Below are 17,841 nucleotides of genomic sequence, written 5' to 3' on the forward strand. Positions count from 1 at the left end.
GGTACAGGGTGACGCTGCGCGGGGAAGAGAAAAGACAGAGGAACCGCCTACATGGCTTTTTTTTTCAGCTTTTTGACGTCATGCTGCTAGATTGAGAACAGCAGGCGGCATGACGTCAAAAAGCTGAAGCCATGGAAGTTATTTTCTCTTTTACCTCCTCAGCAGAACCACGCGCGCCACTTTCTCGTCGGCTATAGACATCACAGCGCTATGGGCGTGGCCTCTCGCGAATGGCCGGTGGGAAGGGAAGGACGGGAGGGAACGACCCTGATGCCGGAAGTAAACAGAGGAGGACTCGGAGTCCGGAATAATGGAGGAACCGCCGCCGCAACCAGTTGGTGGCTCTGTGAGTGTGGAGTCGCCACCCCCGGAGCGTTGTCTGTCCGCTGCCTTCGTGCAGTGCTTCGCGGTGGTAACTATGTGCGCGGCGGTGGCGGACCCCAGCTGGATCGAAGTGCATGAACTGAGTCGCATAACTGGCGGCGACTGCTGCGTATTCGGGGTGGCTTATGTGCTGCACCTCGCTGGCAATTTCAGCAACTGGCACTCAGGTAAAAGTAAGGCTGAATAGTGGAAAGTGGGTGGAGAAGAATAGATTGCAATAGCGGTGTCAAGAGTTCGTGAGAGCTGAGCGTGGCACTTTCATCACATGATGTAGAAACTTTTTAGAGTTTTAATTTCTGTTCCCCGCTATCTAACATCCTGGGCAGATACACAATCTTGAGTTTGTAACCCATTTGGGGGAGGGGGGGAGCTTGCCCAATAGGCAGCATTTGTGTTAGTTTTCATATGCTTGTATAGTACAAATACACGACTTTAAATCCACACTGGAAGTCATAGGTAATACTCCGAATCTTATTTTAGGCGAGTGAGTTAGTAGCCCTTGGTGAGAGCCTGAGATCTTTAAAAGTGGACTATAGGAAATTAGGCTCTGGTGAAAGAATAGAGAAAACCAAAGCTATGTAAACTGGAGATTAGATTCTTGAGCTGCAAGTTTATATATTATGAGGAGAGGCTAAAGAATTCTGAGAAGCCTATGAATTAACCAACACTATTCGTACATCACTCCAACCTAGTGTGGAAGCTCAACTCTTTGTCTAAAGTTAATCAATAGAAATCAAACAAAATTAAAACATGGAAAAGAAAATAAGATGATACCTTTTTTATTGCACATAACTTAAAGTTAATAAAATTAGACAGTCTTTTCAGTCATTATATCATGGTAAAATGCCTGAGCCTACTGTCTTCAGAGCTATCCCCTTGGTAAGTCAATTAGAGAACAACCAGATAGAAGGTACACCAGGAGACAGATCCTGGTCTACCTTTCCCAGACAATTTCAGTCTCTGTTTCTAGGGTATTAACAAACCTCTCAAGTAAGACTTGCTGTATAGATATTTGCCCCTCTCTCTTTTATTGAAATCTATTTCTGCTGAAGTTCTAATTTGGCTTACTACGTTTATTAATCAGTTACTTGGTGTAGGATCATATTCAGATGAGCTGACTGATATCATTTTAACTCCAGTACCTAAATCTACTGGATCTGATCTAACAGCTGTGGACAGTATGAGGCCAATAGTACTACTACTTATTTCTATAGCGCTACTAGACGTACGCAGCGCTGTACACTGAACATAGAGTCAGTCCCAGCTCAACAGAGCTTACAATCTAATTAGGACAGACAAACAGGACAAATAAGAGTAAGTGAGTAAGGGTTAGGAGTTAAAGGCAGCTTCAAAAAGGTGGGCTTTTAGCCTAGATCTGAAGACAGCCAGAAATGGAGCTTGACGTACCGGCTCAGGAAGTCTGTTCCAGGCATATGATGCTGCAAAATAAAAGGAATGGAGTCTGGAGTTAGCAGTGGAGGAGAAGGGTACAAATAAGAGAGATTTACCCAGTGAACGGAGTTCCCAGGGAGGAGTGTAGGGAGAGATAAGAGCGGAGAGGTACTGAGGAGCTGCAGAGTTTATGCATTTGTAAGTCAGATGAGTTTGAATTATATGTGGAAACGGATAGGGAGCCAATGAAGTGACTTGAGGAAAGGGCTAATATGAGCATAGCGACACTGGTGGAATATAAGTTGTGCAGCAGAATTTTGATCAGATTGGAGAGAGAGATGGCTAAGTGGGAGACCTGTGAGAAGCAAGTTGCAGTAGTCTAAGTGAGAGGTGACAAGAGTGTGGATAAGGGTTCTGGTAGTGTGCTCAGAAAAGGACGAATTTTGGTGATTATTATAGAAATGACAGGTTTTAGCAGTCTGTTGAATATGTGCAGAGAAGGAGAGAGAGAGGAGTCAAAGATGACCCCAAGGTTACGAGCTGATGAGACAGGGATGATGAGTGTTATCCACCCAGGTAGAGAATGGGGGAAGAGGAGAGGTTGGTTTAGGGGGAAAGATGAGAAGCTCAGTCTTGGTCACGTTTAGTTTCAGATTGAGGTGAGACATTGTGGCAGCAATGTCAGACAGGCAGTCTGATACTTTGGCCTGGATTCCTGCTGAGATTCCTTAGCTGGCCAAACTTATGGAATTTGTAGTTATTGATCAGCTTAACAACTTTCTTCTCATAACTGATTGCCTGCATTTTACTCAGCATGGTTTCACACCACAGCACAGTATGGAGACATTGCTGTTGATTTTGATATCTGAGGTTAGACATTGTTTGGGCAAAGGGAAACAGGCTGCTGTCCTTGATACGTCGTCAGATCATACAAAACTACTGTATAGACTTGGGGCCAAATTTTATAAGTAGCACCTAAAAATCAGTGCTGAAAATGTAAGACTTAGTACGATTCTATAAGGGGTATGCATCCTTTATAGAATCACAGCGCATAACTGCGCTTAAATGTAGGTGCCTGCAATTATGCTTGCTAATGAGCAGACCCAGTTGTAGGCGCCTACAGTTAGGCGAAATTCTATATGTATGTGTATAAAATTTAGGAATGCTCTCGGAATGCCCCCAAAACGCCCCTAGCCATGCGTCCAAATAGTCGCGCACATTAGGATTTATGCCCAGATCATTATAGAATCCTTTGAAGGCTCCGAGGTCTGGAATCCCAGACTGTTTATCTAACCTCGCCATAGTGTATTGCCCTAGTAGAATCCTCCAATCTTTAAATGACCACCGTTTAGTTTTGCCCAACCCTAAAGCAGCTCAATTTGAATCCACCAGACACACCGCCTTTTACTTTTTAGCTCCCTCCACCTGGAATAGCCTTCCTTTGGACCTCCACAGTAACTTCTTGTTCAAGAGTTTCAAGGCTGACCTAAAAAAAACTTGGTTGTTTAACCAAGCTTATCAGGGTCCCTTTCCTGAGTCCCCGAGATGTTTAGCGACGGTCCATTGGAATCTCTCTCTTTTTTTTTTTGGCCTTACCTTTACTGATGACTTTCTCTCTATTCTGTCCTGGCATAAGTGATTTTGCTGACCTATTATAAATTGGTGTTCCTTTCTTACTTTATGTGTACTGCTCTGCTTGTTAGTCGAGCGGTATAGTAAATTTCAATAAACTATAAATCCTAATTAAGACTAATTAGTGCTGATAATTGGTTATTACTAATTAGTGCTAATTGGCTCATTCAATTAAGTTCATTAAATTGAGCATGCACCCAATTTAATGTGCAACATAAACAGAATTTGGGCTTTAGTGAATTGAGATTAACTGACACAGTGTTTAAAATGGTTTAGAGAATTTTTAACAAAACATACATATTGTTAAAAGAAAAATGACAAAACATCCCTACCCTGGTTGCCACTTTGAGGGGTGCCTCAGATTTCACTGCTTTCTCCATTGTTGACTGTTTTTCTCAGTCCGTTGGGTAAAGTGCTTTCTAATTTAGAAGTGTATGTTTTTTCATATGTCGGTGATAAATATCCTTATTATTCCCTGACATTCAATTTTAAAAAGGTTCCTATGAGTCCAAGTGGAAAACCAAAATCCTGTGGTTTGGAGACTTTGGTCCTTTCTTTTTCTGTTAAGGAACTAACTTGTTGATTCAGGTCGAAATTTCAAAATCGAAAAAGAAGCAAGGATTTTGTGAGTTCTTTTGGACTCCAAACTAACCTATGAATCTCAGATAAATAACCCAACTATAAAGAGTTTTGGAGGAGTAGCCTAATGGTTAGTGCAGTAGCCTGAGACATAGTGGAACTAGGTTTGATTCCCACTACATCTCCTGACTCTGGGCAAGTCACTTATCCCTCCATTGCCCAAGGTACAAAATAAGTACTTGTATAATATGTAAACTGCTTTGATTGTATCCACAGAAAGGCTGCATATCAAATCTCAACCCTTTTCCCTTTCCCTCTTTTTTCAAGCTATGCCAATAAAGAGCCATTAGGTCATCTTTGAACAAGCAAAGTTTAGGGATATAAACCAAATCAATATTTCCTCCACAACTGGATTACTGTAATTCTTTATATTGTACAAAAAAAAACTCCAACTCCTGTAGCATATCGCAGCTAGGCTTATTGTCTGAGCAAATTTGAGGGGGCCTCACCTTTGTTGGAATCTTTGCACTGGCACCCAGTTAACTCACGAATAGAGTTTAAAATTGCCTGCCTGATTTTCATATCTTTTCACAGTCAAAATTCTAAAGGCATAGTTAAGACTGAATTTCCTTAATAATTGATCTACATCACAAGACTATAAAATAATACTTAACCTCACTGTTTACTAAGCCACGTAGCAGTGCCAACACAGGCCATTCAAAGTGAGTGGGGGGAGGTGGGGGGTTAATTTTCTAAAAACAAAAAGAGTTTGATATAAGAAACAGCTAGATATGTCCTTTCCTTTCCAGGGGCCATGATTTGGAATAATCTTCCGAAGCATATTACAGAATTATCTTCTTACTCCCTTTTTCACAAAACTTTAAAAACACATTTGTTTTGAAAATCGTTAATTACATAATATTATAATTAAACGAAGAATTATTAATGTATCTGTACTTCCCCCTGTTTGTTGAGACTTGATTGCTGTGATCCGCTTACAATTTTAAATGAAATAAGTGGAACATAAGACCTGAGTATAACATCTGAGACTGGTAAATAATGTTTTTAATCACATGTTTTTGGTGGTGGGAAGGGGGTTAGTTACCACTGGGTGAGAAAGGAGCCCCTTGATGATCTGAGCAATGTCTACAATAAGTAATTAATGTTTCTGTGACAATAGAATAGGCAAAATAATTGATACATCAGGTAATAGCATTAAAGGTGTATATAACAAACTGAGAAAAAAAAGTTGAAATGGCTAATGTAACTTTGTTTCAAACAATAATGGACTATATTGCAGATGCTTTAGAACATCTAATCAACAAATGCTGCAATACAATTTTTTTCGTAGTGTATTAGTTACTCAAAATTTAAGAAAAGGAGGAAAAAGTCCTCAAAGGTCTGTCGTGCTCACCGATTGATGCCAGGAAAGTTTTCAGCACTGACGCAGACTATCCTTCATCGTAGGCCTAAAAAAACCCCTAAAAAAAACAACAATATTTATGTAATTAAAAATTTTTTTACTGTTCATTTTTTACTTTTCATTTCTTAAACAGTAATCTTCTGTGTATTCACCAAATTGCATAAAATCGCATAATTCACACATAGTTAGACATACACTTCTTGAGAAATTGGGATGAGGCAAGTGAAAACATACTAAATAAAATAGTACCACTCAAAATGAAAACAAGAAATAAAAAGCACCATGTCCCTGATTTAACGACAAGCTACTACAAATGAAGAAACTGTGCCGGAAACTTGAAAGAACATGGGCAAAGAACAAAACAGACACAAACAAACAAACAAACCCAAATGGAGAAAAGCAATAAGATCCTACACAAACAGCATAAAGAAGGGAAAGGGAAGTGGGACTTGATATACTGCCTTTCTGTGGTATTTTTGCAACTACATTCAAAGCGGGTTACATATATACAGGTACTTATTTTGTACCTGGAGCAATGGTACAACTCCCTGAGCCCATACGCCGGGCCCCCTCCCTACCCATCTTCAAATCAATGCTCAAAGCCCACCTCTTCAATGTAGCCTTCGGCACCTACTCACTACACCTCTTCTCAGGAAATCTTAATTACCCCAACTTGACATTTTGTCCTTTAGATTGTAAGCTCTTCTGAGAAGGGACCATCCTTAATTGTTAATTTGTACAGCACTGCGTAACACTAGTAGCGCTCTAGAAATGTTAAGTAGTAGTAGTAATGGAGGGTTAAGTGACTTGCCCAGAGTCACAAGGAGCTGCAGTGGGAATCGAACCCAATTCCCCAGAATCAAAGTCTGCTGCACTAACCACTAGGCTACTCCTCCACTCCCAAAACCAAAGTAAAGCAAATATGTGAACCTAGCACAGATCAACACAAAAAAATAGTCAAACTCATGAACAAGCTACTGCATACCCAAGATGTACTAGCATTTACAGAAACACCACCAACCGCAGATGAGCTCACACAACATTTTAAACACAAAATAGCAAACACAAGGTCAAATCTTGCAAAACCACAAAAATCCATCACAGAATTCCTACAAGAATGTGAAACACCACCCACGCCGCAGCAGACAGAATCTAATCCTCTTTGAAGTCTCCTGAATGAAACACAATAAAGACACTATTGGCAACCTACAAAACCATCTACACAGCAGGCTTCAGCTACCTAGGCTCCAAATGGTGGAACTGTATATACCAAAGGCAACGAGAAGCATCACCCAACTACCTTCAGTTTAGAAAACAGCTGAAGACCTACCTCTTCAAAACATTCTATAGCTAACCACATAAGCTACCAAAATCCAACCACTTTAAATCCTACCTCTTCTAAAATATCGATGTTTCCTGAATCTTGACTGCTAAAATCTATTGTAAGTACACTAAACTGTAAACTGCAAAATGTCAGCCTCTTTGAACCGAAGCTTGTTTTTGGATAACAGTGGGATACAAGAATGCATACATGAATAAATATGGCGTCTTCTGCTAAGGAGTGCTAGTGTGTTTTTTTAGCTCACACTAAAAATCAGCTGGTGCTAAATGCTGAGATGTCTATAGGAATATAATGGGTGTCTCAGTGTTTAGAGCCAACTAATTTTTAGTGTGAACTAAATACACTAGTGCACCTTAGTAAAAGGACCCCCTTTATATTTTCCTTTACAATATATTGGCAACAATGGAAACAAAATAGTGCTAGACAACAGGAAAGTTCTTTAAAAATTATGTACAGCAAGAAACCTGACCAGTTACAGTTCTGGAAAGATGTTGCGCCATTGATCCCAAAACTGGACAAGGATCAGGTTAGCTGGATGAACATTTGGAATAATATTTGTAGTGATTTATTAGACAAGATAGCACCTAAATATGAGACGAAGGATAAGCGTCATAACAATAGATGATTTACGGGTCCTTTTACAAAGCTGCAGTAGTGTGGGCATGTGAAAATTGCCGCTCGCCAAGGCCACTTTGACTGCAGCAGGAGCTTCTATTATTTTAAATGGAAATCGTAAATTGCTGTTCACTAATAAAAATATTGGTGCGCGGCAATTTACTACCTGACCCCTGTTTAGTAGGCGGTAAGGGCTCATGTGCTAAACTGGTGGTAATCGGGCAACTTGTGCTGATGGCCGATTACCACCGGGTCTATTGCCCCTCCCCTGCAGTAGAAAATAGAAAAATATTTTTGGTGTGGGAAATGCTGCGCAGCAAATGCAGAACTACCGCAGAGTGTTGCGGTGCTCCATGCAATGTTTTGCTGCATGGTACCCATGCGGTAGCCTTATCATGCCTTTGTTAAAGGACCCCTTCATGAGGAATTGCAAGTCTTAAAACAAAAATGAAGACAACTGGAAAGACAGTGGCTTAAAGGCAAAACAGATTATAATAGGTCTAAATAGAGGAAAGCAGTAATGGAATATAAAAATGCCATTACTCGTGTAAAAAAAAAAATCTGTTGATTGATAGAGACATCTCTAACATAGGCAAACTTTTTCACATGGTTAATCATTTAACTGACACTACATCTATTTGAGTTAAAATAGGGGATTCTCTTCCTACTGCCACACAATTAGCACATTACTTTCAGACTAAAACAACAAATCTTTTTACGATATTACATACAGGGTGGTTAGCGGAGTTATGCAAGGGCTCCACTTCTGGTGAGTGCTGTCTTCTAGACCAAAGTTGGGGTGTCTTCTCCAAAATAAGTTCTTTAGATCTCATTGTTCATTGGATAATTGTCCTACATACATAAGGCCTTATTTACTAAGGTGCATTAGCATTTTTAACACGCCTACAACTAGCGTGGCTGCTAACCGTGTAGGCGCCTATAGGGCTATTGTAGGCGCGTTCATGGTTAACGCGCGTTAAAAATGTTAATGCACCTGGTATGTTTTGCTTGTCAAGCTGCCCGTATAAATCTGGCTAGGCACTGGAAGAAGAGGTCTGTACCTCCCTTGTTGGGTTGGATTTCTAAATTATGATATATTTGTGACATGGAAAGATTGACTACAATTAGGAGACAAACTCATGCAAGATGGGAAGATATCTAGGCCCCTTTTATATAAGCATGCTCTGTATAATATATAAAAAAAAGGGGGGTGGGAATTTGATTCAGGTTGATATGAAACTGTTGGTTGAATGGTATCCTCATCCACGTGGGTAGGAGGAGGGGGGGGGGACTACGTTGGGTCTGTTATAAAAGTTAAAGAGGAAAACAGTAACCAAAGACTGGGACCTACATAATTAGAAAATTAAATGGCCAGACAACAAAGGTAGAAAAAGGAATTTTATTTGTAATTTAGGATAAAATAACTTGGGAAATGTGTTTAGTCCACATTAAAGGTTAATAAATAAAAATTTAAAAACCCAGAAGATAAAGTGATTATTTTTTCATTGGACTAAATACATTTTTAACTAGATTTTGGAGGCCAAAACTTCCTTCCTCAGGTTAAGTAAACTATCTTTACCTGAGGAAGGAGGTTTTGACCTCTGAAAGCTAATCAAAAAAATGTATTAAATTAGTCCAGTAAAAAGGTGTCGCCTTATTTTCTCTTCGTTTATATATATTAACTTTTAATTTGGTGAGTGGAATGTATTGGTTTTTAAAATTTGTATATGCTATCATTATTTTTCACAGTACAGAAGGAAATGCATCACTGTTTCCATTTCTCTGGTGTTACACTGTGTTCAGAGTCTGGCTTCTTGGGATTTCAGTTTAAATTTTGTCTACATATTTCTATGTTTAGTTTGTGGTTATTTATTCCATACTTCATGAGGGTTTGTCTGTGTTCTTCTTTTGTGAAAGAGACCAGATATTCTGAAAGCATTAAATGTCTTTCTAGAATTGATCTGTACTAATGCAGTTTGTTTAGTAGTTATATTAATGTTCTACATTTTTTGTTACATTTTTGTTACATTTGTACCCCGCGCTTTCCCTCTCATGGCAGGCTCAATGCGGCTTACATGGGGCAATGGAGGGTTAAGTGACTTGCCCAGAGTCACAAGGAGCTGCTGTGCCTGAAGTAGGAATCGAACTCAGTTCCCCAGGACCAAAGTCCACCACCCTAACCACTAGGCCACTCCTCCACTAGTGCTCACTGATATGATTATAGTGCTACCTTTTCCTAGGTAGGCCCTTGTTGTGTGACTCCTGGAAGTAAGTGCTATTATGGTATGGTAGATTTTGCTTTATGGGTCCTGTGTAACTTTAAGGTTTTATATTACTTAACAATATGCCTAATACTAGATTTTGGGTTTGTACTTGGATTTAGCTCACACTATTCTAAATTGTAGCTCAATGAGAGTTACATTCGAGTATACTACGATAGATATTTTCCTGGAGGGCTTACAATTTGAAGTTTGTACCTGAGGCAATGGGAGGGTTAAGTGATTTGTCCAAGATCTTAAAAAGCTAGATTTGGACCTTGGATTCCCTGATTCTGAGCCTAATGCTCTAACCGTTATGTACAGCTAATACACGTTTGGTAACTCAAAAGTTAACTAAATGGCAGCAGAACTGAAACCTGGTGGCCGTGATAGGCAAATCATTTTATGGCTGCCAGTACCAACATGATTTCTGTTAGATTGCTGTTGAACATCACTGTTCACATGGCCAGCAGGGAGATGCTGGACTAGGGAGCTAGGGCTGAGTGGCAACCAAGTATTAAAGTGTTGTAGAGCACAATTTTCTCTTTCAGATGATACTGTTCACAAGCTGATTCAGGCAGACTCTTTTTTAACAATTGGCTTTGAACTTTGGTACATTTTACCATTTGCGCTCACAGTGTCAACTTTGAAGAGATCCTGCAGGGCGGTTATAGATGCTGGTTAGTTGCAAATCTGGCAGTATTATGTCGAGCACAAGCATAATGCTTATTCAAAATTTCAAGTCCGTATCTTTGTTTGCATGGAAGTTGTTGCGGTCTGAATATTGGTCCAAATATGTTCCGATGAGTCGCGACCAATTTTGATGCACACTTTGAGTCAACTTGTTTGACTGGATTTTGCATCCAGAATGTTAAAATGTATTTCATCGGAATTGGCATCAAAAACTGTACAGGATTTGAATTTTTTAGCCATTCTTATAAATGTGTTTGGATTTTATTAGACCCCAAAAATGGCATTTTGGTAAATGTCGCGCGCTCATGGACTGACAACCTTTTAGAAAAGGGGGTCTAGATCTGCAACTATTGCAGTTAGAGACCTCAAATTTTGGGAAACTTCGTTTAACACCTGACGCACGCAACAGATAACAGAGCACTCTGCTGTTGAAAACAACCTCCTCCTTATTGAAAGCCCCAGCCCCCCACTTGTTTTTTCACCCCTTTAAGCTGTTCTCTGCTCTCAGACAAGTTTTGCTTCTCCCAGAAGCCACCTTCGTACAACGAAAGCGTCAGACCTCATGGAAAACTTTGCACGTTAAAGGTAGGTGCTTCTTTCTGTGCATTGCTCGGAATGCTCATTTTAATACTAATCAGCTTATTGTAATACATTTGCATTGGATTATCGTTGCCTGCTTTGATCAGTAAGATGGATGCAGAACCCCTTTGTGCATTACTTGCTAAATAACATGAACGCTAAACTGGATAGAACTAGTCAAAATTGGAACTTTCTAGCATGGTAAATTTTGTGTATCGGCCCCTCGATTGCGGAAGAAACACGTTTCCTACTTCCTTTCTGCCCATTCAGATCTCTGTAAGCTTGCTATGGAGGAATTTCAGTCTGGTCTTGCAAGTTGAAGTCTTGCAAGACCTCTTGAACTTTCTGCATAGTGTGGCTCAAGCTTATAGAGAGCCAGATGGCAGCAGGACATAACGAAACGTGTGTTCTGCAGCACAACAAGAATTAAAACCAAATTTTTAAGGGCAAGAAATCTTAGGTGTTAGGTGCAATTTCTAGGCACCATGGCGACCTAGTGTCTGGGATTTGTCGAGTCCTGCAAAGCACTAAGTGCGAGACTTGAAACACTTGAGAAACTTTAAAATAGCGTTGTGAATAGCCTTGGCTTCTGACTTTTTTTTTCCTTCCTTGATAGGTTATTTTTATCTGTTCGAAGAGAATGGTGTCACCCTCATGGTTCTGATGGCCACATGTTGTTACCTGAGTATATCGATGGGGCTACTTGCTTTCCTCCTTGACTTCTTGCTGATAAAGAAACTAGAAGTACTGGGTGTGAAAATTGCAGCTTTAATACATGTTTTTACAGGTACTGTAACTTTTCATTGTCAGAATTTAATTAATGATTTGTGACAGAGGAAATGCATATAGAGCTTGTTAGCAAGGAACTCGGTCTGAAGGAACCATAAAATTTAAGACATTTCAATGTTTTGTGAAATTCACTTAATTTATCTATGTTCAAAATCTGTTTTACATTTACACATTTTCTACTCGCATCTCTATAAAAATTGGGGGGGGGGGGGGGGGGAGACATTTGTGAAGTATAGCTCATGGAATTCTTTTCAATCCGTCTGCATGTGTGTATCACTGTCTGTGTTCATTTGACCTGGAGGAGAAAGGTGAGGGGTGATTTGAATGGAGCAGAACCCAAACCAGTGTGATAGTATATCAGACCACTAGATGTCTTTGTCAACCGACTTGAAAGGATGATACTGTCTGTCCCATGGCAGCAGATTTGATAGTTGTGATGTGTCCTCTGTTCTGGAGTCCTTTCAACAGTAGCTGGCTGCAGATATCCTCCAGCTGACCAATAGCTGTTGTGTCTGGAATCTGGGACTCGCACACGAAATGGTTTATCAACAGTCAACCAGTCTCTCTTCGTGTCCAGGGCCCCTTCTGGACAAGTTCTTTTATGCCTTTCCCTAGGGCATGCCCCTGTAGGGAGGTGAAAATGTCCCAGTCCTCTCTAAGTCACTAGGGTGTTAACATAGTTCACATCAAGGGCCAAAAAGAAAAAAAAATTCCTATTGCAACAATCCTCAGGGTTCACTTGATTAAAAAAATAAATGAAAACATTTTTTCTAGTTAATTCAGAAACAAAAAAAAAAGAGGCAAGGCTTGCTTGTGGATTAAAAACTGGTTGAAGGATAGGAAACAGAGAGTGGGGTTAAATGGGCAGTATTCACAATGGTGAAGGGTAATTAGTGGGATTCCTCAGGGATCTGTGCTAGGACTGCTGCTTTTTAATATATTTATAAATGATTTAGAGATGGGAGTAACTAGCGAGGTAATTCAATTTGCTGATGACACAAAGTTATTCAAAGTCATTAACTCGCGACAGGATTGTGAAAAATTACAGAAGGACCTTACGAGACTGGGAGACTGGGCGGCTAAATGGCAGATGACATTTAATGTGAGCAAGTGCAAGGTGATGCATGTGTGAAAAAAGAACCCGAATTATAGCTACGTCATGCAAGGTTCCACGTTAGGAGTTACGGACCAAGAAAGGGATCTGGGTGTCGTCGTCGAAAATACACTGAAACCTTCTGCTCAGTGTGCTGCTGCGGCTAGGAAAGTGAATAGAATGTTGGGTATTATTAGGAAAGGTATGGAAAACAGTTGTCCTGATGTTATAATGCCGTTGTATCGCTCCATGGTGTGACCACACCTTGAGTATTGTGTTCAATTCTGGTCGTCGCATCTCGAGAAAGATATAGTAGAATTGGAAAAGGTACAGCGAAGGGCGACTAAAATGGTAGTGGGGATGGGACAACTTCCCTATGAAGAAAGACTAAGGAGGCTAGGGCTTTTCAGCTTGGAGAAGAGACGCCTGAGGGGGACATGATAGAGGTATATAAAATAATGAGTGGAGTGGAACAGGTGGATGTGAAGCGTCTGTTCACGCTTTCCAAAAATACTAGGACTAGGGGGCATGCGATGAAACTACAGTGTAGTAAATTTAAAACAAATCGGAGAAAAGTTTTCTTCACCCAACGCATAATTAAACTCTGGAATTCGTTGCTGGAGAACGTGGTGAAGGCGGTTAGCTTGGCAGAGTTTAAAAAGGGGTTAGACGGTTTCCTAAAGGACAAGTGCATAAACTACTACTAAATGGACTTGGGAAATATCCACAATCCCAGGAATAACATGTATAGAATGTTTGCACGTTTGGGAAGCTTGCCAGGTGCCCTTGGCCTGGATTGGCCGCTGTCGTGGACCAGGGTGCTGGGCTCGATGGACCCTTGGTCTTTTCCCAGTGTGGCATTACTTATGTACTTATGCCTGCCTGCCACCACACTTCTCCCTTTCCTATCTTTAAAGACCGGGATAAAATCCCTGATATGGGGATCGATTACTTCCTGTACCAATAAAGGTGACCGCCATAGCCCCCCCCCCCCCCCCACCCCTATATCTTTACTCCCTTCTTAATGGCCTTCCTGATCTGGGTTTCCTTTGCCTGAGACCCAACACCCAACCTTTAAAAGAGCAGTTCATATAGGTGCATTTTCTTTGAAAATGTCCCTCCTTCCCACAGGAAAAACAGCAATAGAGGGGCCTAGTTTCTTGCTTTGGGGTATCCCTCACCACTTCCTTTTCTTCTTATGTTATCCGCTTTCTGGGCTACCAAGACCTAGGGGTGAATCCTGGCTTCCCTTGGGTATGCACTTCCCTTTCAGGCAGTGGTGTAGCCATGGGGGGAGAGGCGTGAGGGCCTGGGCCTCCGCAATTTGGGTTCGAGCCCCCCCCCCCCCCCCAGAGTCTGTTGGTTTGGCTGCCACCAGCAGAAGCTTTCCTGTGGAGATTTGCTGTCACGCTGCCTGCCCTTCTTCCCCCTCTCTCACATTCATGCTCAATTTCACTAAAACCGAGCATACCAAATATCGCCCCAGGAAGACTTCTGCTGGTGGGGCTTGGGGACCCCCACCAGCCCAGGTATGTGGGGTTGCAGCAGGGAGGTGGGGCAAAATGTGCCTCCCCCCCAAAAAAAAATCAAGATCTGGCTAAGCCTCTGCTCTCAGGGGACCTATCAACCCCTTTCTTCCTTGCCAGTATGTCTCCTTTTATTAGCGCAAATCCTGCCTTCCTTGCAACTCACTCCTCTTCAGCCTCCAAAAATTTCTCAGCTAAATCCACTACCTTGGCAAAACTAGCTGGCCCTTTCTGGATAAGCCACGTTTTGAATGGAGGGGGTGTAATATGCTTTTGACTCCTAGCCACTACTCATTTGCCTCCCCCACCCCCTTGTTCCTTCTCACCCAGTACTTCCCTCGCCCTTAATTGTCTTGTCTGTCTGTATTATTTAGATTGTAAGCTCTTTTGAGCAGGGACTCTCTCTCTATGTCAGGTGTTCAGTGCTGCGTACGTGTGGTAGCGCTGTACAAATGCTAATAATAATAATAAGTACCACCAATTTAACCATGTCTTGTGGGGTTTATTTTTCTGGCTCCAAACATTCAGAGGTCCAGCCTGCAAGCTGCTGGACCACTGCTCTTGGTGGGTCATTTTTCTTAAATTGCCTTTGTCTAAACTTTCTTCGATAGGCCACCCGGGTCAAAACCAATTGGTCCTGAATGGCTGCTTTAACTGCCCCATTGTCCAGGGTTTGATTCCTGTCCAGGCCTCTATAGGCTGCTTGGGTCTTTCCAGTCAAATAAATGGCTAATCGACCGGCCTGCTGCCTTTGCCACCCGTTCAGATGTCACTAAAAAAAGAGTCTGGGTCATCATCTGGTCCTAACTTAGTAAGGACTAGTCCCTGTGTCCAGGCCACTCGAGAAGGTCCTGCATTCTCCACATTCGGTCCCAACTCCATTCCTTGTCGCGCTTCCAGTCTGTGCTATCAAGTTACAAGATTTTGTATCTCACAGGTGTGCGCCTTCAGTAATTGTAGCAGTGGCTGCTGCTGGGTTTGATACTCCAAGGAATGCCGTAGTACAAGTTCCATGGCATCCTGCTGGGTTGGCATCCTTTCCACAGTCCATGAACATCTTGGATACCATCTTCCTAGGAAAAAAACTACAAACAGGGCCCAAGTGTGGTCCTTCAAGTGTGTTGGCGTTCCCCCAACACTTTAATCGGCAATTCAGTCAACCTCACACTGATAGACAGATTTGGTACTCGCTCCTCCCCACTGACTTGGGTACACTTACCTCAGCGCCTTCCCAGAGGGCTAAATGGTTCTCATCTCGGATCAGCTGATGTCTCCCATGGAGGTTTTGGAAATCCCACCACTGCCACAAAATGTGATTCATCCTCTGCACTGGAGTCCTTTCAACTGTAGCTGGTTGCGAATATCCTCCTACTGACCAACAGTTGCTGTGTCTGGAATCTGGCACTCACGCTCAAAATGGATTATCAGTAGTTACCCAGTCTCTCTTCAATACTGAGTCCAGATCTCCTTCTAGACTTAGGTTTCTTTATGCCTTTCCCCAGGGTGAGCCTCTGTGGGAAGGCGAAAACATTCCCGTCCTCCCTAGGTCACTAGGGTATTATTACATAGTTCGCATCAAGGTCCAAAAAAAACAACCTGTAGCAACAGTCCTCAGGGTTCGCTTGATTAAAAAAAAAAAAGTTTCCATTTAATCAGAAATGAACAAAAGAAAGGTCCTGCCTGCCACCACCCTCGTATAACCTGGAATCTATTCCAGGGATACTTCCACCGGCAGATAGTAACAACAAAACAAAAACAGTTCCGGTTTAGACCAGATAGTTTCCAACAGTCAGCCTTAATGCCACAGTTCAAAGACAGGAAAATAGCAAGAAAAGTCTTTTACCTTCTCAGGCTGCACTCTTCGGTCTCTCAACAGAGACTGAGCTCTGCTCTTGTCTCCTGTCTTTCATAGCACTGTTGACTCCTCCTCCTGCTTCCATTTCCTCTGATTGGCCAGGACTGTGTTCATTCCCAGCTCTACCTGCTGAGGCTCTAACCCTCCTGCTTCTGTGATTGGCTTGGAACACACCCCACCCAACTTCCTTCTGCCTAGGTTTTAATTCTGCGTTCCTGCCTCCCTCCTAGCCTTTATTCTGTTTTTTTTTTTCTCTGGGGATTAAATTCTGTAGTTAACGTTCCTTCTCATCTGGGTTTCCCTGATATCTGTGATGGGATATACATCCCATCATAGTAGCATACATAGCAACCCTTAAGAAAACAGTACAGTCCTATCAGTAGGTTTCACAGCAGAATTAAAAAAAAAAAAAAAAAAAAAAAGAAGAGGTGTGCATGGGGACATAATCTGGTCCCCATCCCCACCTGTCCCCAGTCAATTGTGTTCCGCCCCCCACCCCATCCCCATCATTTTGCTATTGTCCCCTCACCGTCCCCAGTCAGTTATTTTCTATCTCTGTATTTAACCTGCATTTTAAAAGATCTTGTAAATTCAAACAAAACATAAAGTGCATCCTATAACTTGCTAAACTTTAAAACAATAGATATAACTTTATTAAATATGCAAGGAAAACTTAAAAACGATTTACGAATTAATGAACTTCCACAAACTACTGAAGACCCATCTCTTTAACAAGGCATACCTCAAGGATCAACCAATGTGAATATACACAACTCCTCCACATATATTCAGAACTGTCTTACAATTTCTGCTTGTTATACTACTATCATGTCTTATCATTATCATGCTGCCCAAGATCCTTCTGCAACACTAAATGTCTATTTTCTAAAATATTTCCACTATTAATGATTATTGTAAGCAACATTGAGCCTGCAAAGAGGTGGGAAAATGTGGGGTACAAATGCAATAAATAAATAATTATTAACATGGTCTGTGAGAAAATAATAATTTCAAACTATGTAAAAATAATAAAGCATCTCTAGAGCCAGAGCTTAGTTGCACTCTACATTCCTTGATTGTTTATCCTGAACTGAAAAAGAATGTTCTGATGATGTGTTGGTGAAAATAAGCAGTGGCGTAGCCAGACTGCCAATTTTGGATGGGCCTGAACCCAAAGTGGGTGGGCACAAAATTTTCTCTCTACCCCCCTCCCCCAGCAAAATGTAGTCACACTCAGATACATTTGTCACACTGGGTAAAGTGCTGCTTTTCAGTGCATCAGATTTCAGACAATATATTTAATAGCCTAATCTTTTTCAGTGAGCTTTCAGAGGCCAAAACTTCCTGCCTCAGGTCAGTATAATGCTGTTACGGTATCCTCTCCTGACCTAAGGAAGGAAGTATTGGTCTCTGAAACTTTATTAACACCATATTACTTTATCCTAAATTAAAAAAACAATTATTTTCTTTACCTTTGTTGTATGGCCATTTACTTTTTCTCATTGTGTTGCTCCCAGTCTCTAGATTCTGCTTTCCTTCGTTTTCGCTTAACTCTTCTGCCAGGGTTTCCTGGCCATTTGTCATTTTTCTCTCCTTTTTCTTTGCTTTCTTCAATATTTTTCTGCCTCTCTCTCTCTCTGTCCAGATTTAATTCATTCTTACTATCCATTCTTTAATTTCC

At 41.3% G+C, this 17,841-nt stretch overlaps 1 protein-coding gene across 2 annotated transcripts in view; it reads left to right on the forward strand.

Annotated features, from left to right (window-relative positions):
• Positions 1–216: 216 nt before the first annotated feature.
• LOC115461281 (transmembrane protein 127-like) overlaps positions 217–17,841 on the forward strand; it is a 121,356-nt gene continuing 103,731 nt past the window's right edge. Inside the window, exons 1-2 of one of the 2 annotated variants that reach the window (XM_030190997.1) lie at positions 217–551; positions 11,514–11,684. In XM_030190997.1, the coding sequence (XP_030046857.1) occupies positions 311–551; positions 11,514–11,684 (412 nt within the window). In that variant the 5' untranslated portion in view covers positions 217–310. The remainder of the gene's footprint in view (positions 552–11,513; positions 11,685–17,841) is intronic. The other variant, XM_030190996.1, reaches the window with a different exon arrangement.

This window comes from Microcaecilia unicolor, chromosome 2 (genome assembly GCF_901765095.1).
Source record: "Microcaecilia unicolor chromosome 2, aMicUni1.1, whole genome shotgun sequence".
Taxonomy (NCBI): domain Eukaryota; kingdom Metazoa; phylum Chordata; class Amphibia; order Gymnophiona; family Siphonopidae; genus Microcaecilia; species Microcaecilia unicolor.